This window comes from Urtica dioica, chromosome 8 (assembly GCF_054948205.1).
Source record: "Urtica dioica subsp. dioica isolate 48M chromosome 8, U.dioica_male_clone48M_v1_H2, whole genome shotgun sequence".
NCBI classification, from domain to species: domain Eukaryota; kingdom Viridiplantae; phylum Streptophyta; class Magnoliopsida; order Rosales; family Urticaceae; genus Urtica; species Urtica dioica.
In genome coordinates, this window is record NC_142763.1 from 32,630,153 (window position 1) to 32,652,998 (window position 22,846).

At 37.5% G+C, this 22,846-nt stretch overlaps 3 protein-coding genes across 3 annotated transcripts; 2 read left to right on the plus strand and 1 right to left on the minus strand.

Annotated features, from left to right (window-relative positions):
- Positions 1-1,291: 1,291 nt before the first annotated feature.
- Positions 1,292-3,901, minus strand: LOC149389289 (uncharacterized). The gene is made up of 6 exons (XM_089622597.1): positions 3,364-3,901; positions 2,925-3,285; positions 2,545-2,852; positions 1,911-1,965; positions 1,460-1,784; positions 1,292-1,390 (listed from the first exon to the last, which is right to left on the minus strand). The coding sequence occupies exons 1-6, from the start codon at positions 3,899-3,901 to the stop codon at positions 1,292-1,294; spliced, it is 1,686 nt and encodes a 561-aa protein (XP_089478723.1).
- A 2,269-nt stretch (positions 3,902-6,170) lies between these two features.
- Positions 6,171-8,248, plus strand: LOC149389290 (uncharacterized). Its single transcript, XM_089624009.1, has 7 exons — positions 6,171-6,349; positions 6,430-6,603; positions 6,717-6,898; positions 7,126-7,231; positions 7,320-7,396; positions 7,498-7,585; positions 7,870-8,248. The coding sequence occupies exons 1-7, from the start codon at positions 6,295-6,297 to the stop codon at positions 8,019-8,021; spliced, it is 834 nt and encodes a 277-aa protein (XP_089480135.1). The 5' UTR covers positions 6,171-6,294; the 3' UTR covers positions 8,022-8,248.
- A 405-nt stretch (positions 8,249-8,653) lies between these two features.
- LOC149389291 (uncharacterized) lies at positions 8,654-12,705 on the plus strand. Its single transcript, XM_089621528.1, has 7 exons — positions 8,654-8,957; positions 9,033-9,206; positions 9,309-9,490; positions 9,632-9,737; positions 11,605-11,681; positions 11,778-11,865; positions 12,460-12,705. The coding sequence occupies exons 1-7, from the start codon at positions 8,903-8,905 to the stop codon at positions 12,594-12,596; spliced, it is 819 nt and encodes a 272-aa protein (XP_089477654.1). The 5' UTR covers positions 8,654-8,902; the 3' UTR covers positions 12,597-12,705.
- Positions 12,706-22,846: the final 10,141 nt, after the last annotated feature.

Genomic DNA, 22,846 nt, shown 5'->3' on the forward strand with positions numbered 1-22,846 from the left:
GGAGGGGCGTATTGCTTTTTGGCGTGAGGTACGGCGGCGTGGGGATTAGTCATGCGAGGGTTACTCCCAGCATTTACGGGCCTCACCCAAGTGTTGGAGGGTGGTTTCTTTTCGGCCGCGCGTTGCCTCTCGTAGGAAGCAAATTCTTCTTCGACCTTTGCATAATTCGCGACCTTATGAATTGCATCCTCTAGTGTGAGGAGGCGGTTAACAGTCATCTCCAGTTTCAGCTTTGAATCGTGCCTTAACCCATTCCTCAGAGAGGTTATGGCAGACTCGTGGCATACGTTAGAGATTTTTGAGAGTACGTCCTTGTAACGGATCATGAAATCCTTCAAAGATTCGTTCTCTCTCTGTTGGATCCCCCATAAGTCTGCTATGGTTAGGTCCAAGGATTAAAATCTCGCATCTCGCGGCTGTACCACACTTTTTTTGGTGGGGTATCTCGTCTCGTACCGTGGTATCTCGTGGTATTTGATGAACGTTCGGGGTATCTCGTACCGTGTGGTATACCGCATTTCGCGGGATATACCGCAAAAAAAAAGGTATTCCGCGGGGTATTTGAACAACTTTTTAATTATGATTTTGTATAAGTTTAGGATACACAATCTATATAAATTTTTAAAATAAAGTTTTCAAAATTCCAGACATGAAATTCTATGTAGAGTACAAATCAATACACATGTAATATAGAGTTCTCAAGCAAAGTCACACTAAATAAAGAAAACAAATAATTATACACATAATAGAGATTTCTCACTAAAAAAAAGTAGAGTTCACAGTCATTGTTGCTACTCGTAGGTAGAGTGTCGGGGGCCCTGAAATGTATGAGGTTGTTGGTCTTGCATCATGCAGTACTCGTACCAAGTCATCATGTGAGCATATGTAGTCATATAAGTCTCCACGTGACGATCGTAATTATACTGATCTAATGCAACATAAATGGAGTATTTTGGGAAACCTGGTCGGTAACGAATACGAGGTTGGGGCTCATGTGGCTGGTAAAAATCCCTTAAAATGGGAGGAGAGACAGGGATGACGGGGACAGGCACGGGCACGGGGACTATCATCGGATACTCAGGATAACTATAAGACCCGTCATGCGGCTCAATTGGATGCGAGGATTCTGAGTCCTCCGGTGTAATTGAGAACCCACCGAAAAACTGTGACAATTGATCAACATCTTTGCTAGTAGAAGAGAATGACATTGCATCAGACAAACCTCCGTACGTATTGCCTCCATATCCTGACTCAAAAAAGGCTGGATTCATGCGGTCGTATTCATCGTCTGTTAGTGGTACGCTATATCCACCACCGCTGCCGAATTGAGGATCGTATCCACCACCGCTGTTGTATTGCCCGCCACGTTCTTCACCACCACCACCACCTCCTATGATTATAATAAAAACGGAATTAGAAAATAAAAACTTGTTTTATTAAATTATGAGAGCAATCTTACTTGCGTTGTCATCCGAGGCATGACCAGTATCATCCGAAGAACTTGAAACGTCTTGAGTCTGTCGATTGGGGGGGGGACGTTTTCGTTCAAAACTTGGTTGACATCAACTCCAAAATTTGCAGCCTCTTCAGCAATGTGCATATCTGGGTTCTGATTTTCGTCATCTAGGTGAACATGATCAATCCAGTGAAGCATCTCATCATCTCCTTCATTTTGGGCTCCCGACCTTTCAAAAGCCCGTTCGATGATGTACAAAGGATCTAAAGGCACCACTGAATTATCGAACTTGTACTTCATGTCTCTCATGTTCAGCTTCATGTTATAACTGCAAAATACAAGTTTCTCCAACCTCTTGTATGCTAGACGGTTCCGTTGCTTTGTATGCACTAATGCAAATGTGCTCCAATTCCTTTCGCATGCTGTTGAAGACGCGGTTTGGGAAAGGATTCACATAGCTAATTTTTGCAATGTCGGAGTAGCATTTCCATAAAGCTCCCACCAATTTGCTAAAATACATACACATTATCAACCTTAAAAGTCAAACTATAAACCATCTTAAATCATTACGTGAAATTATTACCTGCTGCTAGAGTACCCATTGATGATATCGCACTTTTTTTTTACAAAAGTCTCCTTTAGAAAGTGCGATATCAGCGAGGGGTACTTGGTATTTATGCACACGTCTTTGATATTAATTTCTAATGATTTATATTTTCAAATATACAGTTCTTGGTATTTATGCACACGTCTTTGATATCGCTGCTAGATAATTGTTAATAACTATAACGTCTAAAATAGTTAACCTCATTAACAATGTTAAACGTAACGGTTACCTGGTTCATGTAATGGATGACAAAGTTGGCTGGTCCATCTGTTCTCGACAATATCAACAACCCATTTTTTCCCGTGAAGTCCCTCCAATCTTTTTTTCATCTCATGGAATACGTAGTATAATAATCCCATGGTTGGATGAACTTCGGTGTCGACCAATCGTAGACAACTGTACATCGGCTCAAAGATACCACACACGTCGTCAACTCCGTGCCAAAATCGTTGGGACAAAACATTCTCCGAAACAGATCTACCTGTCTGCGTACGAGCTAGCTTGTGATCGTCCCACCATTGACTCGTAAACATTTGTTTCAGCGCAGCTCTTTTTTCGCGAAGACTTCTAAGAGCCAAATAGTTCGTAGCGAACCTTGTTGTCCCAGGACGCACAATTTCACCTGGGGAAATGTCTCTTAGATTGGATAATAGTTGACCATGATTGTAGATGAACTTTGATATCATTCTAGCTGCCTTAACGACGGCTTCAACGTTCCCTCTCTTCCCGATATCTTCAAACATCAAGTCCATGCAATGAACGGCGCATGGAGTCCAATACACATTGAACCTATAAAACTTAGTACTTAATCAATATGATAAATTTGAAATTAAAATAACAAATTTCAAATACAAGTTGTACCTCTTCATCAACTTTTGCCCAGCCTTTTTGTAGTTAGATCCGTTATCCGTCACGATTTGTATAACATTGTGCTTCCCAACTTCATTCATGGCATCTTTGAGGATGCCATAAATGTAGTCTCCGCTCTTGATGTTGTTGGACGCGTCAATCGACTTTAAGAACACCGTCGTTCCAGCACAATACACCATTATATTTATGATGCTTAACCTGGTGGGGCCCGTCCAACCATCAGACAAGATCGTACATCCAAACTTCTCCCAGTTCGGCCTTTGGTCATCGACATATTTTTGCATATCAGTAACCTCGGCATCAAGATACTTGTTGTGAATATCATACGGAGACGGCAACGGAACGTTAGGACCTACAAAACAAAATACTTAATAAATAAACTAAATATGATAAATACGAAATTAAATATAACAACTTTTAATTCACTTACCAAACTCCTGAGTGGACTGGATCATGTTTCGAAAATGATGTGAGTCCGCCTTAGATGCCGGAATGTGCTCGTGAACAAAGAACTTGCAAATGTTCCGTCCGAGTTTCATCGTGTATCCTGGTATGGACATCACATCAACCCTTTGTTGTCGAGAACTAGGGGATTTGTATAAGGATGGAGCTAGAGATGATGATCGTTGCAAACGAGGTTCCGCTGAAGATCCACCGGGTCCCTCTCGTTCTGCCCTCCATTGCTCAGCTGCTTCTTGCTGTCTCACCCTCTTCATAGTTGATCGGACTAAGACCTCATCGCCATCGTTCTCTTCATCTGACTCGTATCTACGAAGTCCTTTGGTGGTTTTAGACCGAAGATATGCTCCAAAACTACTTTTGGACTTCTTCTTATCGGATACGGCGAAAAGACACTCTCTCATCTCCTCCCTTACTTCTGGAGGACACTTATCACACACCGTCGTACTTCTTCGATTATCTGTAGCGGCAAGGTGATTCTTCACCCTAGTAACACCTCCGCCTTTCATCTCATGGCCACAAAAGTTACATACGAAACCGTTCGTCTTTCCCTCAATGGGCGTACAATATTTCCAGGCCGGATTCGAACTCATTCTTCAAAGATTAAATCAGAATTAACAAAATATATCAACATTAACATTAATGAACAACGTGAAAATAACAACTAACTAAGAATTAGATCAAACAAGCAATAAATAATAAAAAAAATTAATTACATTTAGATCAAATTAATTATTAATTACATCTAAATTCTAAATCAACAAAATAAAGATTTAAATTCGAATTAATTTTTTTTTTTAAAGATTGCATATTTAATGGGTTATTAATATTAATATTATTATTATTATTATTATTATTATTATTATTATTATTATTATTATTATTTGTTGAAAAGTCAATGTGTTATTGATTTGGTTCCGTGCATGAATCTTGCCTAATTAATGCATGTGATAATGATATATTCAATATTAAAGACCAAGACCCACGTTTCCAACTTTCCACTTCCCAAAAATTGTTAAAAAAAGTAATTAAAAATGATATCACTTGCTTCAAAAAAAAAAATCATTACAAAATGAAACCAAACTTGCTTTTATGAATCGGAATCTACACGTTGCCATCTTCCTCATTTCATTTTTTTCATTTTTTTTTACAGATCTGCAAAGCAAGTGCAAACTTCTTCTCTTCCCCTAAGCTACCAAAAAGAAAGTTTCCAGCTTTGATTTTTGAGCAAGTCACACACGGAAGTTCACCAGATTGCATAAAAAAAATTCAAAACCCAGATCTACAGTTAGTCAGTTACCATGCGCGGGATAGAGGGAATTGCTTGGGCGAAGTTGGACAGCTACGTGAAGGAAAACGAAGGTCCGGCGCGGGAAGACGAGAGATTTCAACAGATCTCGCGATGGAAAATGAGAGATTTGCAGAGCTTTTTCTTAACGATGGTTTTGCTGCTTTTGCAGATCTTGTTTTGGGAGATTTTTTTTCATTTTTTAACTTCGTTTGAACGAGAAAATGAGGTAACTTCGTTTTAATTTCTAAACGCGAGATATATTGCGAGATATCGCGAGAAACGGACAATTTTGCGAGTTATTAACATCTTGCTCTCGCACCTAGGCGAGAAACGAGAACTCGCGCGAGATACCCCCATCTCGCGCGAGATTTCAATCCGTGGTATAAATATATGTATTGGGTTTAAATAAATTGATGGGGTATTTAATATTATATTGGTGTAAAATAAATTACATATTGAAGATTATAAAATATAGTTTACATATATATATATATAATATTATGCAACAATATTTTCGTTCGATTTTTTATCGGCACGTCGGTTTTCCATCGAAAACAACATTTGAAAATGGCATTGCATTTGCCCTTTTTCCACATGTTTTCCGGTTCGGTTTTTTGTCGGCGTGTCGATTTTCCATAAATCAGGAGGCTCGAAATAGTATCGAAAACGATATTTAAATCCTTGCTTTCTATTGGGTATTTCTCAGAATGAAAATTAAAATAAAATATCTTGCCACCATCTTCAGTCAGTGTGTATACAATACTTCTCTCTCTCTCTCTCTCTCTCTCTCTCAAATTTGCGTTTATTTTTTAAAATAAGAATTCTTAAAACATAAATACATATTAACTTGAGATTCAGATACATAAATACATATTTAAAAAGTTTAATTTTTAATTGGAACGTGGTCTCCACGTGGGTCTTTCCTTGTAGTGTACATCTCTAGAGCAAAAAAATGAATCCTTCCGAGAATCGTGTAATACATAGATGAACTCACGTTGGAACCAGAGGGGTCAACGTACCAGCCTTCAGAAATCAGAATTTTTTAATCTGGTTATGTATCTGCAAATGATTTGTATTTCATTGTTTATTATACAATAATTGCTTTGCTTTTTTTTTTTTTTTTTTAATTACGGAAAACTGTTTTGCTTCGTCTAATTCCAGATGATAAGGCATAATAAACACGCAGCTTACACTATAAACTATAAAGAGCCAGTCTGTCATTGTCAGTGTATCTATTCATCTTGATCTTACCGCGAAAGTCAAAGACAAAGACAATCATGTTAACGTATATCTGTAGTTATTCCTAAGACAATTCCAAATAGAAAAACTTCAATCATTTCAATTAGGCATTTAATATTATTATTTAGTATTCAAAATAATCAGCCCCCGTATGACTATAACAAACCACAAATCTTGTACGTGTACCTTTTATATCTTTTTCTAGTTTTGTACGTAATCCTTAATATCAATAAAAGCATTCAAACCCAAATCCTTTCCTGCGTTCTTTAAATCACATAATCATTTTCCAAACTATCTTATCCGTTCATCTTGATCTTACCGCGAAAGTCAAAGACAATCACAGTAAGAATTTTCCTTCGCAATCGGAAAATCATGAAGCTCACACCAGGAATGTCAGCTTTCGTCACCGGCGGTGCTTCTGGAATCGGTACGGTTCTCTCTCTCTCTCTCTCTCTCTCTCTCATCCGGATAGGATTGGTGATTGTGAAATTCGGTGCTTGCTTGCAGGAAAAGCTCTGTGTTTGGCTCTGGCAGGCAAAGGAATATTCGTGACGGTGGTTGATTTCGCAGAAGACAAAGGCAACGAAGTAGCGAGTCTTGCTCAGAAAGAGAATTCCAAGTTCCACTCTGGTTTGGGCTTCCCGTCCGCTTTGTTCCTCAAATGCGACGTCACAAACTCAAGCGAGTGAACAATTCGTGTTATAATTATTGTTATGAAATGAAACTCTGTTTGGCAAGGCATCACGTCGACTTTCATTTTCATTTTCGCATTGTGTTTTTTGTTTTGGGAGCAGAGGAGTTACATTCTGCGTTCGAGAGACACGTGGCGACATACGGCGGATTAGATATCTGTATTAACAACGCAGGAATTTATACTTATGAGCCGTTTCACGAGGATGAGAGCGATGGAAGTTCTACTTGGAGACGCACTCTTGATGTCAATGTTGTTGCACTTGTTGAATGTACTCAAATTGCGGTAATGTTTCTTTTTGAGTGTTTTTTAAGCCCAAATAAAAACTTGTTCTTTGTTACTTTTTCAAGAGAAGTATATGACTGATTGGAATCCCCTATTTTTTTTTTTTTTTGCACTATTTAAATACCATTATGAACATGGCTTCTTGTTACAAGTAGTTAAGTATTTATTTATATATATATATATATATATATATATGTATATGTATATATGTATATGTATATGAACAGATCAAAATCATGCGAGAAGCAAAGAAGCCTGGCGCGATCGTCAATATGGGATCTGCAGCGGGTCTTTATCCGACGGAGTTAGACCCAATATACCAATGCTCTAAAGGTTTGATCGTTACGCTAGTCTCATTTCAACTTTATACGATTAGTTCATGTTGCTTAGGTCAGTTCTAAATTCTATTATGGTGTTTCAGCGGGCGTTATTTTGTTTACCAGAGCACTTGCTCACCTCAAAAGTCATGGGATTCGGATTAATGTGCTGTGCCCTGAAGTAAGTCCCTAATTCAAACGCAACTCGGTGAATTATTAGAATAAATATTCTAGTTGCTAAAAGAGAATACGACTCACTGAACCATGTCCTCTTTTATGCAGTTTATTGAGACTGATTTGGGCTCAAAAGTGGGTCTAAAAGTTGTCGATCTACTGGGAGGGTTTATTCCAATGGAAATCCTGATTGAAGGTCTGGTTTCCACTTTCTTTCTCTCGTTTTTTTTTCTTGGCCACGAAACCATTAATTGCTTGCTATGAAGAACCCCACCTATAAACTTGATAATTAATTTACGTCGACTAACTTCTACCATTTTCAATATTGCAGTCAGTATATTAGTCGGATACACATTATGAATTTTAATGAGAAACTTGAGTTTCTAACCATCGTACTTATAATCAATCGCTATAACTGAAATACTTGAAAACTAACCAAAAAATTTAAACCACCTAACGAATTCTTATTATATCCTTTAGGGGCTTTTGAGTTGATCACCAATGAGGACAAAGCTGGTGCGTGCATGTGGATAACAAATCGCAGAGGAATAGAGTTTTGGCCAACTCCCAGTGAAGAAGCAAAATACTCACTTCCGTCTTTAGCCACTCTTCGTATTCAACCCAAGGAATAAATGTGTGATGAGATCACGCGCAATTACATTACTTCCAAGTATTGTTCTTTGTATTAAGATCCAATCAATCATTTTCACGTCTTGTCCTGTGTACATCTTGGCTGTGGAACATCAAGTCAGACTCTTAATATTATCAAGATAGATAAGATTTGAGAAGACCTTCTCAGATCTTAATGTATTTCATTGAACTGAATTGAAATAAATCGTTACATTGTTTGCTTTATTAATATGTTGACCATAGTCTGTTAGACCTTTGACTAGACCTAACTACCTCTAAGTGACTCGATCTAGTCACTCAGCTATATCAGCTGTGTCCGGAGATGGCTCAGAAGCAATCCCATGGCTTTTGCTATCTTGTTTTGGGTTTTGTGAAATACTTGTGATGGACGTTTTGTTTGCTTGTTTTGGTTCTAGACGTTGAGATTTTATGGTTTAATTGGGGTGTGATTTTGATGATGTATGGAAAGTTGTTACTATAGTTATTTGTCAGTACTAAAATTTGAAATTATAAAATATCTCTATCCACCATCTTCAGTGTATACTTTTTTTCTCAGAGACCAATTATTGTTCTATTATTTTCTCAATGGGAAACAAAACTCAGACATGAAAAAGACTGGACAAAATTCGACCCCTCAATAAGGCGTGAAAAAAAGTTTAGTAGTCATTTTCTCTTAATGGCGCAACTGTCTGTGCATCAGCAAAACGCAAAATTCGACTCTTCCATGAGGCAAAAGATAAACACGAACTCGACGAGTATAAATAATAGTGCTTTTGTAGAATAATTCCCAAACTCTCTCGTCTGTTGTCTTCTTATCGCCAAAGTCACCACATCTTAATAAAATCATCGCAGACGGCTTTTCCTTCTTCGCAATCGGAAAATCATGAAGCTCACACCTGGACTGTCAGCTCTCGTTACCGGCGGTGCTTCTGGAATCGGTACACTTCTCTCTCTCTCTCGATCGACGAGGTTTGTTAGGTTGATGGTTGTAGAATTTTGTGCGTGTTTTGCAGGGAAAGCCCTGTGTTTAGGTCTGGCAGGAAAAGGAATATTCGTGACGGTGGTTGATTTCGCAGAAGAGAAAGGCAAGGAAGTAGCGAGTCTTGTCGAGAAGGAGAATTCGAAGTTCCACTCTGATTTGGATTTCCCGTCTGCTTTGTTCGTCAAATGCGATGTTACAAACTCAAGTGAGTGAACAATTCGTGTTACAATTTTATGAATTGAAACTCTCTTTGGCAAGGAATCGTGTTGATTCTCATTTTCGTTTTGTGTTTTTGTTTTGGGAGCAGAGGAGTTACATTCTGCGTTCGAGAGACACGTGGCGACATACGGCGGATTAGATATCTGTATTAACAACGCAGGAATTTATACTTTTGTGCCCTTTGACGAAGACGAGAGTGATGGTAGTTCTACTTGGAGACGCACTCTTGATGTGAATGTTGTTGCAGTTGTTGAATGTACTCAAATCGCGGTAATGTTTCTTTGTATTTGGTTCGTTGTGAATCTCGAGTTTTAAGTAGGAATTTCTCTTGTATTCTATTAGTTATTGGATTGTCAATTAAGGACATGGCTTCTTGTCATTAGTTGTTTTAAGTGTTTTATATATGAACAGATCAAAATCATGCGAGAAGCAAAGAAGCCTGGCACGATCGTCAATTTGGCATCTTCCGCGGGTCTTTATCCAATGGAGTTGGACCCAATATACCAATGTTCTAAAGGTTTGATTTCAACTTTATGCGATTAATTACTTTATGTTCTTAGTGGATAATGAAGTCTTTTTTTTTTACACAAAGTTGTCTACGTAAGTCACATAAACGCTAACAATTATGTTTTAATCAATTTTTCGTTAATAATCTGTAAATAGTTAAGTTGCTTACTTGGCATCTAATTAATTGACTTTGTTTTACACATTTACCCTTATTAATTCGGCCGCTAATTATATTTTAGGCAGTTTTTTTTTTTAATTTTGAATCAAACCGATTATGAAAGTAGTTAACGTGGTTTTTTGAATTTTTGGACGTGTGGATTTGGAAAATTTCAGCGGTTGACTTTAGCTAATTAGTTTATATATTAATGGCAAAACATTAATATACAATCTGTAAATATATTCTTCATTTATTGCTGAAATGTGATTTTAATAAAAGATAATTTCCTATTTATTAGCAATTAGTTATGAGAATCAGATTACGTTGATTTTATTCCTTAATTGTGACTAAATTGACGATTTTGTTGCTTGTATTTGTGTGATATCGAAATTCAAACTGGATGACGCTCATTTTTTGGATTCTTTCATTTTTGTTCGATTTTTCATGATTTTGAAATAGAAAATACGTCCTAATTTACATTTATGTTGTAAATTGGTTGTATATATCCACTGGAATACTGATTTTAGTTGGTTATAATAGATACTTAAGTAATTCTTCATTGTTGTGCATAAGTAATTTATTTCACACACGCACACATTTTTAAATTCAACACAATCAAAATGTAAATATCTAACCAAATTCAACACATTTTGAAATTCAACAGATACAACATGTAAATATTGTTGGTGCCTCCAATCCAGTCTTTGTAGCCCCCTTTTGTTTATTGAGTATGTTGAACAACTCTTTCCTTCCTTCTCATGTGATATACAATACGTAAATTTTTGTAAATATAATGTAAATTTATTTACAAATATTTACATATCATTTTCAACAGATCTACATACATAGTAAAATGAGTTACACATGCATATTACAGAATATGCAATCAAAACCCAGAAATCCCAATTTTTTTAATCTCGTAAATAAAGCCTTAAAATCAAGAAAAAATTGAAAATTCCAAAAACTCAGTATCATCAACACAATAATATAGTCAAGAACTCCCTTTCAATCTCTAAAAACAAAAATTAACAGATTGTTTGATTTGTGCATGCCTTCAAAATCTAATAAATCCTAAATATACATAACATTTCCACATAGATGAGATTAAATCTAAATAACACAAATTTACACAACATTCAATCGATTAACATAACCTGGGCTATAAGGTTTGGACAACAACTTTTTGGGGCAGATCCACATGAAAACATAAAACTGAGTTCAAATGAAAATTAAATCCACATGGAAACATGAAACTCAGAAAGAAGAAAAAAGAGAGGCGCAAAATTGGGAAGCGTTACCGTTTCCATAGGAAGCGAAGCCTTTTGAATCGCCGCAAGGTTTATAAATCATCGTCATCCTCGACCGCGGCGTCGTCGGAAAAGCCTCCAGACGGAGGAAGAAAGGGTCGAGAATTGTCTTTGAATTGCTGTTGGTTTGTTTGTTTTTTTTTTCGTTTCAAAAATGGGTTTTTAAAGCGTGTAAATGGTTATTAGTGGTTCGACAATTTAGCCTCATTTTTAGGATTCTAATTAATGCACGATTTTTTTAATATTTGGGGTGAAAATGGACGGGAGTTATTTGATGTCATTCAAGTCTTTTAATATACTGTAAATAGATTGATGTTGCTATTAACAGGAAATTAACAGAAAGTTGGCTAAAATCAAAATTCATATAGCCGTGTGGTTATATACATATATAACCCTTTTTTATGGTGTTTTAGGGGGTGTTGTTTTGTTTACCAGAGCACTTGTTCATCTCAAAAGTCAAGGGATTCGGATTAACGCGCTGTGCCCTGAAGTAAGTACTCAATTTAAACGCAAATCGATCGTGAATTAGAAGAAATGGTTATTTATAGAAAACGTGGCTCAATGAACTATGATTCTTTTTATGCAGTTTATAGAGACTGATCTGGGTTTAAAAGTGGGACCAGAAGCTATCCGTCCACTGGGAGGGTATATTCCAATGGAAATGCTAATTCAAGGTGTGGTTTCCACTTTTTTTTCTTTCCTTTTTTTTGGCCAAAAACTATGCTTTCCTTGCTATGAAGTTCAACATGTAAACTAGCTATTAAGTTAATGTTGATTTTTAAAAAAAATTGGAAGTTAATGTTGATGAACTTTTACCATTTTACTTTTTTAGGTGTTAATAGCCAAATAAACTTAAGCTTTTACACAATAGCTTAGATTTGCCAAAAATTAGTTAAATAGACAAAATTTATAAAAATGTGAAAGTATGAGCTTTCAATAAACTTTTTTATCCTACGATTAAACTTTTTCAAAGTGATAAAGTAACCGTAAAAAAAAATTTGACAACATAATCAATTGATAAAATGTAAAACTTTTTCTAATCAATTAATTTCAAATACCTATTTGGTATCATTTTTCATATTTAATATATGCAAAAAGATCTTCTTTTGACAAATTTTTATTGAGAAAACTTGGGTTTCTGAGCATCATAAAAGGCTATAAATAACAACTATAATTGAAACATTTGAAAACTAGCCAATTTATTTTAAAAAGCATAAAAAAAAAAAAAAAAAATTAAAGCACCTAACAAATTATTATATCATCTTTAGGGGCTTTTGAGCTGATCACCAATGAGGACAAAGCTGGTGCTTGCATATGGATAACAAATCGCAGAGGAATAGAGTATTGGCCAACTCCCAGTGAAGAAGCAAAATACTTGGTTCCTCAAATTCAACCCAAGGAATAAATATGTGATGTGATCACGTGCATTTACATGACTTGCAAGTATTTTTCTTTGTATTAAGAACGAATGAATCATTTTTATTCAAGCATATTATTAATCGCAGTTTGAATTAGCATTCAGAACTGTCTGTGGTTCGATTTATGGCCGGATCCTATGACTGCACGTAGATTAGATGTGGTAAAGTTTTTCTCTTCTCATCATCTTTATCTCGTCAATAAATCTCCTTTTTGCTTCTCATGTTCATCATACTTGTCGTTCTCGTCGTGTTCTTCGTGTTCTTTGGATCATCATGTCTCCAGGTTCTTGAATCTTTGGGTCTTCGAGCTTTCGGATCTTCAAGTCTTCGGGTCTTCGCGTTCTTTGTGTTCTTTGGATCTTTGAGTCTTCGGATCGTCGAGTCTTTGGGTCTTCGAATCTTTGAGCTTTGGATCTTCCGCGTTCTTTTTGTTCTTCACGTTCATCACATTCTTCGTAGAGCTCTTGAGCCTTACCTCCTCGAGTCTTCAACCCTTTGTACCTCTCTTGAAAGCCTTGCCTTCAACCCCTGAAAGCTCTTCAGACTTGCCTTCAGCCCTTGAAACCTCTTCCGACACCTTGCCTTCAACCCGTGAGACCTCTTCCGAGACCTTGCCTTCAACCCGTGAGACCTCTTCTGAGACCTTGCCTTTAACTCGTTGATCTCCTCTCTGAGTCTTCACATCATCGTGTTCTTCGCGTTAGTCGTCGAGTCTTCAGATCTTTGAGTTGTTATTGGATCTTCAATTCCTTCGTGTTCCCCGTCGAGCATTCAAATCCTCGCACCTTCACCTAAGCACAAGAAAACGTGAATCTAGAGGGACGCGGATGGTTTTTCCTCGGCGCGTGCTACGACGCTCAACATTAGTCGTGTTGTATTATGTTCTAGGTGAACGACTTGTGTTCTTCTCTATATTTTTTAGGGATAGAAAGTTATGTGTCAATTGTGTAGAGTTTTGATAAGTTGAGAGAACTTACATTGGGAGAGAGTTGAGAGGGGTATTTATAGAGTCTTGATGCTTGTCTTGGTTATGAGTTGAAGGCGAGAGAGGTTGGAGGCGAGTTTTTTCTTGTGGCGAGTGAAGTTGGCGGCAAAGGCTCTCCTGAATGATGCCCAGTTGGAGGCAATGATGGTTGGAGGCAAGCCATGGGGTTTGTGGCACTAGGAGGCACTCATTATGTGGAGTTTGCAACAAAGGAAGGAGTTGGAATCACCAGGTTGGCGGCAAGACTTGTTTGGTAGCCAAAATGGGTTGACGGAAAGACTCATTTGGTGGTCAAAATGAGTTGACGGCAAACCTTATTTAGTGGTCAAATTAGGTTGGCGAAAAGGCTCATTTGGTGGCGAAAATGAGTTGAAGACAAAGCTCTTGGGGACCAAAATGAGTTGAAGGCAAACTTTGTTCAGTGGCCAACTTTTGGAAATGAGATAAATACCACCAGGCAACGGCTCTGTTTTTTTTTATACTGCCCTTCATGTGGTCGTGTGTATGCTTGAACCACGATTTCCATTTTTTTTAAGATTGACAAGGTTCTCTTTTATGTATTTGCAAAGTGGTAATTTTCATGGGGCTGTAATGTAATGGCTTGGGTGTAAGCTAATTAAGATAGTGTTCTTGGGTCTTATATGTTGACATTATTTTCCTTAAACTAACCACTTGTTGGTATAATTACTCTCAGAATTGTGTACCTAATTCTCAAGAACATGGTTCGTCACTAATAGAGTAAATAATAGTGTAACTGATGACTCAGCAAATAACTTAGCGTGTAAGGATGACTCAGCTCATTAGTCAAGGCCGAGTCACCAATGATTGACAGGCATGTTAGGCAGTTATGGAAAGTTAGTTACAGATGAAATATATATGTATTGAATACTTGTTGATGTACAGATTCATTCAGAGAAATAAATAAACACTTTACGCTCGAGAAGAGAAGAGGCTTTCTCTATCTCTCTCTCTCTCTCTCTCTCCCTCTCTCTATCATCAATTCTGTTTTCTATCTTAGTATTAGAGCTACTTCAATGGCGTATGAAGTTCTTCTTCACCGTCATCGAATCTCAACAACTTTTTACGACCGGCGTCGATGTCACAGTTCGCCGCGACTCTCAACATCGCCATCTCCGTCAAGCTCGACAGAGATAATTACTCTGTTTGTAGGTCACAGGTTCTACCTGCGGTGATCAGACACAATCTGCAAGGCTTCATCCATGGAACCAAGTCTTGTCCGCCGGAATTTACAGAATCAGTAGACGCAGAAGGAAAGATCACCAGAGGTCTGAATCCAGAGTATGAGCAATGGAATCGCGAGGATCAATTGCTCTTCAGCTAGTTGCTATCTTCTCTCAGCACAGCTGTACTTCGATCAGTCACGAGAGTGCGTACGTCGCAAGGAATGTGGAGTGCGTTGGAGCGCCGATTTGCCGTCAAGTCGAAGGCGAGACTTCTACCTCTGAGAGTTCAACTCCGGACAAACAAGAAATGATTAATGTCAATCTTTGACTATTTCGCAAAATGAAAGGAATAGCAGACGCAATTTTTCTTGCCATAAGCGAAATGCTTGAAGGAGAGTTGATTGTGGCAATTCTCATAGGACTTCCACAAGAATATGATGTTGTGGTTGGCCTAGTCAACAATAAACTCCAGAATTTCAAGATTCTTGATGAAGATGAGTCAGATTTGAGTGTTCAAGATGTGTTTTCTCTAGCACTGTCTCAACAAACTTGGATTGAAAAACAAAACTCGTCAACAACAATTGAGATCCCAATGAGCCATGGCCAACTATGCAAGTCAGGGAATGAACTACTCGGATTCACGAGGCAGAGGAAGAAACTCGGCACAAAGTCGTGGACGTAACAACACTCGTGGACGAGGAGGTAGATCTTCAAATTCTCGACCTATATGCTAGATTTGTGGCAAACAAGGCCATATAGCTATTGCTTGCTGGCACAGACTGGATGAGGCATATCAAGGAGCTCATACATCTACACAGCAGAATTAGCAACACACCAAGACAACAACTCAAGTCTTCTTTGCTGGACCAGAAACTGTCGTCGATCAGGCATGGTATGCAGATTCTGGAGCCACAAATCATGTTGCAGTGGAGCTGGATCAATTGCACTTCAACAAGGAATACAAAGGAGCTGAGAAACTGATGGTTGGTAATGGTAAGCTACTAGACATCACTCATATTGGCCTAATGAGTCTAGATAGCAGCAAAACCAAACGAATAACTCTAAAGAATATACTTAGAGTACCACAGATAAAGAAAAACTTAGCGAGTATATCCAAACTTACTGCTGATAATGACGTGTATGTGGAATTTCACCTTGATTTTTGTGCAATCAAGGATAAAAGTATGAGAATGGTGCTACTCAAAGGAACGGTTGAAAATGGTCTCTATACACTATCAGGAGCAGGAACTACAAAGGCTAACCTCTCTTGCAATAGTGTTGTATTGAAGACCTATTCCAACTGTTATAATGCACTTGTACTTGTCAAAAATAATCTAGCTTTGGATGTCAGTAATAGTGTCTGTAATAAACCTGAATATGTGACGTTCACAGTGTCAAAGTCTGATCAGTGGCTAGCGTGGCATCGCCGTCTTGGCCATGCAGCTAAACATGTTGTAACCACGGTCATGAACAAGTGTAACATTAGCTGTAAAATAAAAAATTGTGGCGATTTCTGTCATGCTTGTCAGTTAGGGAAAAGTCACGCATTACCTTTTCCTTTATCTGAAAGTAAAACAAATAAGCCAGTACAACTAGTTCACACAGATTTGTGGGGACCATCGCGGATTGGTTACACATCAGGTCACAGATACTACATCCATTTTGTGGATGACTACACCAGGTTCACATGGATCTATCCACTCAAGCTCAAGTCAGAGGCCATAACTGTGTTCAAGACGTTCAAGAGGTTTGTAGAGAAGAATCTCAACAGCAATATCATCTCGGTTCAGTGTGACTGGGGAGGTGAATACAGACCTTTTGCCTTATTCCTTGCTAAGAATGGCATCACAATTCGGCATCCGTGTCCACACACTCATGCTCAAAATGGAAGAGCAGAAAGGAAGCACAAGCATGTAGTGGAACTTGGCTTGACACTACTGGCTCAAGAAAAATTGCCTCTAACATACTGGTGGGAAGTGTTTTCCACAGCAACATACGTCATCAACACTTTACCAACCCAAGTGCTAGATGGCTCAAGTCCCTACTAGGCACAAGATGGATTTTGGGTCAGAAAAATGTCTATTCATTGGATACAGTCCTTTACATAAGGGATATAAGTGCCTATACAACTCAGGTAAAATCTACATTACTAGAAATGCAGTATTCAATGAATTAGAATATCCTTATTCAGAGTTGTTTCCTAACATAGCTGACATTGACCCTGAAAATCAACCTCACTCAACCATCCAAATACTTACAAACGATCCTCACTCAACCATAACATTGATACAACCCACACAGACTCAGTCACAAACAACCAATCCCACTGAAACCGTGTCTTTCCAACCCAACCCGGTTCAAGACCAATGCCTACCCACGTCCCCACAACATAGTGTTGGGAATATTACTCACTTGAAGATAATGAATAAATGATTACTAAATTCGATAATAAGATAACTCTATTAGCATTATATGATTAGTGGGTTGAGTTCTAAATAATTAGAATCAATAAAAACTATCTTCCATAGCCTCCGTATTAAACTGAGTCACGTGATGGGCACCTGAGTTCGGGCGGTGAGCTAAAACGAGGTCGATGACTGATATACGCCTGGAGAGCTATATCTAAAGTCATATATGTGGAACACATAGGTGAAGGCTGATCACTATGTGGGAGCATTCTACACTTGTGGTAAGTGTACGACTTGGACAGGTCTTGGTTGTAGATGTGTCGTTTAAGGACCGTTACGACACACTAGGACAAGTAAATAAATGATTAATTGGGTTTTAAGCAATTGGGCTTTGCACACATGGAAAAGTCGAATTTGGTTTTTTGGCACTAGGGTTTGCGCAAATCTCCTTGGCCGTGTGCCATCAAGTTCGAAAATTCAAAATTGGTATTTACCAATATTTTCTCTTTAGTTGTTTAAATAAAGGAGAGAGAATAATATAAGATATTGTCGTATATTCTCTCCTTATTTAAAGGAAAGTATTTAGGAGAATATATTTAAAGGGAAATAATATATTCTCATTTATTATCTCACTAAATAAAATATTCTCTATTTAAATAGAGAATAATATCCCATAGATATTGATCTGATGGATGAGAGAAAAAGTAGGATTCACTTGTTGAGATCCAAGGGCCTAGATTAAATCCGCTAGTGTGAACACAATAAAAGGAAATAATATATTCTGGAAGATTCCATGAATATCTCATTTTACTACTATAAATAGGGGTTCATGAGAAGGCAAAAATTAAGGATTTTGACCTAATAATTTCGTGGCTCTCCCTTGGCCGTGCGAAATTTTCTCTCCCTCCCCTCGGAAATTCGTTTCCATTCTTAGTAAAATAAGAGCGAGATTTCGAAACACCTAGTTTCGTGATCTAGTGAGATAAAGACTGTGCCCACTCATATTTCTTATTCGTCTCGGAGATTACGTTTCGGAAGACTAAGGTGTCATCCTCGAGTCCTTCATCAAGACGACACAAGGAGTACGTGATTGGTTTAGGAGCGTTCTGTAGCTGAACCGAAAAATCAATGTAAGTATTCGTTTTTCGCTCAAATCGGTTGCTTGATAAATATGCTCTCGTGAATTAAATTAATTAAACATAACTAGATCTTGTTAATTATAACCATAATTTAATTAGCTTATGATCAGCGTAATTAATTATTTTTCCGCATTAATATGGTTATATGGTGGAATCATCTCCAACGAGGCGTATCAGAGCGATTGTTCGTGTCTGATACGCGCTCGATTCACCAACAAGTGGTATCAGAGCCACGTTGTAATGATTAATTAATCGATTCGTTCTTGTAATCAATTTAAATATGGTTTGAATGAAATTATATGTGGATGTGAATTTCATGCAATTCAATATATGATATGTGGATTGTGATTCGTGGTTTGATCGTAGAATATTTGATTCTCGGTTTTCTAGATTTTTTGTAAACCCGAAATTCAAAGGGTATAGGCTTTATGTAATTATTATTATTATTGTTGTAATCCGATGGTGCGACGTTCTTGATCACGACGATCGGCGAGAGACGGACACACAACGAAGAAGCATGACGGACGAAGAAAGCCTCCACGACTACGCCACAAGAAAACTTGTCACAAAATTTTGTGACAAGTCTCGGCGTCCTCTTCGTGCCGGGCCGCGCCCTTGTGGCGGCGGCGGTCAGCCTCAAGTCTAATATTGACCTAGGTCAAGATTAGAGGATTCGTCCGGGCCTCAGCCCGGAAACCCTAGTGGGCCCATGGGCCCACTCATTAAAAAAAATTTACAAAAAAAAAAGTTTTTTAAATGTTTTATTTAATTAATTGTATGGGCTGAGCCCTAATGATTTTTATTTAAAACATTACAAAATAAATGATTATTATATCGATTTATTTTAAATGGGACATTGGAATGGGCTCTTACTTAATTAATTTTTTCGATAAAAAAAATTAGAAAAATTAAATAATTTGATATTGATTTATTTTTCTAAGGGACATAAGAATGGGCCCAATTGAATCCACGGGCCAATATGATTGGGCTCATCTTGATTTACTTTATTGAATCAAATAGGAAACGATCAATCCGAATCAAACCATTCTTGCATGCTCTTGCTTGTTTATTTAATTACTATGCCATGCTTGTATGCTATAACTTAGATCATGTATCGTATGTTAATGGTTTTCATAGGCTTTCATTCATTAAAATTGTCTAATTGGATTACGATAGTTAATTAATGAATGAGTTGAACGGATCGGAGAGCTTTGTCACCAAGCCGATAAGAGGCTAAGCTGAGAGGTACTTAAGAAGATCTAGTATCTCACCTTCTCTACTGGGAGCTTTTCCGTGATGGAATACTTTTAGGATAATCAAGACTAGATGTCACGAATTCCTAATCACTAAGCTATATCGAAACATCTGTTTTTAAGGGTAGCTTAGAAACACTCGAGTTTTTAATATGACTTAGTTAACTCGAGTGGATCATCTAGATTAAAGTTAATGCTAAAAAATTCAAATACTGAAACTATATTGAGTCGTAAGGTCTCCAACATTGACACAACACCGTGAGGATGAAAGATCCCCTCGTGACCGGCGGTTTTCTAAACATGGTGGTCAGTTCCATTCGGAAGGGCTTTTCTGATTCCAATACCAAGGTTGTGTCTCTGACGATAGGTGGGATGGTTGATCTCTGCGTGTACTAGTTACGCTAGTGCGTATGAGCTAGATTTCTTTCATTGAAATGTTGGGTTGACTCATGCATGAACCAACCGGTGGTTGCTCATGTGGCCAAAGATTCCTATAAAATTGGTAGTTAGTGAGCATAGTTATGAAGGTGCATGTACTATGATTGCTCACTAATCTGAGATGGTTCTCATTTTCACTAGGTGCATTCCGTTACGTCACCAGAGTGAAACGGACTGTGGCTATTAGTCGAATTACCTTGGAATATAAAAACTGGGTTCTTTTGATTAGTATTTTATCCCGTGCATGTTTGCATTATAGTTTTTATTTCCTAAATTATATTGATGGTTGTTTCTTTTCATATTGCTAGTAAATGTGATTTTATGTTTTTAGTAATCATGTCGAACCCTATTATGGCCCTGTTGTCGAAAGACGTCCTGACTGGAGATAACTTCCCTAAGTGGAAGTCGAATCTCAACATTGTGCTTGTGAGTGAAAGCATTCGCTTTATCCTCACTGAAGACAGACCTCCTCTTCCTGCTCATGGTGCCTCCAAGAACTTGAGGGATGACTATGACAAGTGGACTACTGCCAATAACAAGGCGGTGGCCTACATGCTCGCAAGCATATCTGATGTGTTGCGAACTAAGATGGAAGGGAAGGAGGCCGCTGTGGAGATCCTTGACTCGTTGCAACAAATGTTTGGGATGCAAAGCTAGCAAGCCCGCATTGAGCTCACCCGTAAGTGCACTAGCACTAGGATGACTGCGGGAACTCCGGTGAGGGATCATGTCATGAAGATGACTAACTACTTCACGGGGGCACAGATGGATGAGGTTACTCAGGTGGGAATAATCCTGAATTCCCTTTCGAGTGACTTCATACAGTTTACGTCCAACTACATCATGAACAAGTTGACGTAGGGACTGTCTCAGCTGTTGAATGAAATGAAGAACTTCAAGAAAATGAAGAACTTCAAAGGGGAAAGGCCCGCTAAGAAGGAAATGAAGAACTTCAAGAAAAGTGGAAAAGGAAAAGAAAAGAAGCGAGAAAGCATTGGTAAATGTCACCACTGCAACACTGAAGGCCATTGGAAGAGGCATTGTCCTTTGTACTTGGCTGAGCTTGAGAAAAATAAGAAGAATGCTGGTATGGTACCTTAAAATTCATGATTAAAGATATCTTTAAAATGTTTTGAGAATAATTATTCATGAGCATACTTCTTTTCTTGTTGCCGAGCAGATCTGATGGAGCACACGTGTGTAGACGAGCTTGCTGAACAATGTCTGATTCAAGCCCGAATTGTAGAGAATCTCATGCTCCGTTTGAAGATCTAATTTCCCGCTAGTTTTATTACTTTCATTTTTGGATTTATTTTTGAACATGGGATGTGTCATTTAATAATCCGAGGTTTTCTGGACTGTAGCCTTTATGGTTATTCCAGAAAGGATGAATCTTTCTTTCTTTATGTTTTATTACATTATTTATGAACACGGTTGTGTCTTTAAATATTTCCTTCTATAATTGAATGCCTTGATTGCTTTTATGATATTTGAATATGCATGAATGCTTATGTCCTTATGAAAAAGATATAGAATATGAAGGTCACGTTTTTTTCCGTTCGTATGCTATATAGAAGCACAATAAATAAATATAAATATTTTCTAAGTTATTATCTCTGTTAGAATTTAATTAGCTTTTATTGCTTCATTAAATTCTTATGTTGAATATTTTTTATTGTTTAAAAACTATTTAGAGCTTTGAAAGCGTCTAAATAATTATTACCATTATTCGACAATGACTTGTGCGAATAATAAGTAATAAAGGAGACACATCTAAAAGTTAGTGTTGATGATGAATTAAATTAGTGGGAGCTTCCTTAATTGGAACCTAGTCACTAATGTTCGTATTGATTGAGTGTGAGCATCCTTGAATGGAACCTAGCCACTCTAGATTTATTGATTGAGTGGGAGCATCCTTAATTGGAACCTAGCCAGTCTAAAATTCAATAATCGAGTAGGAGCATCCTTAGCTGGATACTAGCTACTCTTATTCATTGACTTAGTGGGAGCATCCATAAATGGAACCTAGCCACTAAATAACCAATATTATTGAGTGGGAGTATCCTTAATTGGATTCTAGTCACTATTGTTCAATAAAAGAGTGGGATCTTTCTTTAATGAAATCTAGCCACTTGTTGTTCAATAAATAGCAACATCTTTCATAGGATTAAACCCATCATTGAAGATGATGGCATCCTTAACCGGAATGTATATGCTATTATTCAATAATTAAAGTGGAAGAGTAATCAATGATTACATTGCCACATAAATCAATGAATTGAAAGGAAGGATAATTTTGAATTATCTTGTCGTTAAAATCAATAACCTAGTGGGAGCATCCTAGAATGGATCCTTGTCAGTCTCATCAACAATAAACTTTCCTTAAATGGAAAGACATGATCTTGAGATATCACTCTCGATCAAACTAACTTGTCTGAAAGTTATTAGCCCATATTTAATAGATCTACCTATTAAGCTATTAGCTTAAAGGAATAGAGAGATCTATAAAAGGATTAATGAAATGGTTTAAGCTTTGATAAGCTATAAGGTAAGGGATTGAGCCCTTAAGGAGAGACACTATCATCAATGATACTCTTCTTTCTGATACCACGAACCACTTCATTTAGGATCTTCAAAATTGAAGATGAACTGCACTTTGAGGATGAAGTTCCAATAACATAAAGACGTGGATCGAAGTAGTTAAACTACTAAACCTTTTGAAATATGAAAGGTAGATCCTAAGTACTTAACAAACTAATCATGATTGTACATGGGTGTTTGTTATAATCAATATTTTGAGAATGATCGATAAGTGTAGCTCCTAAACAAG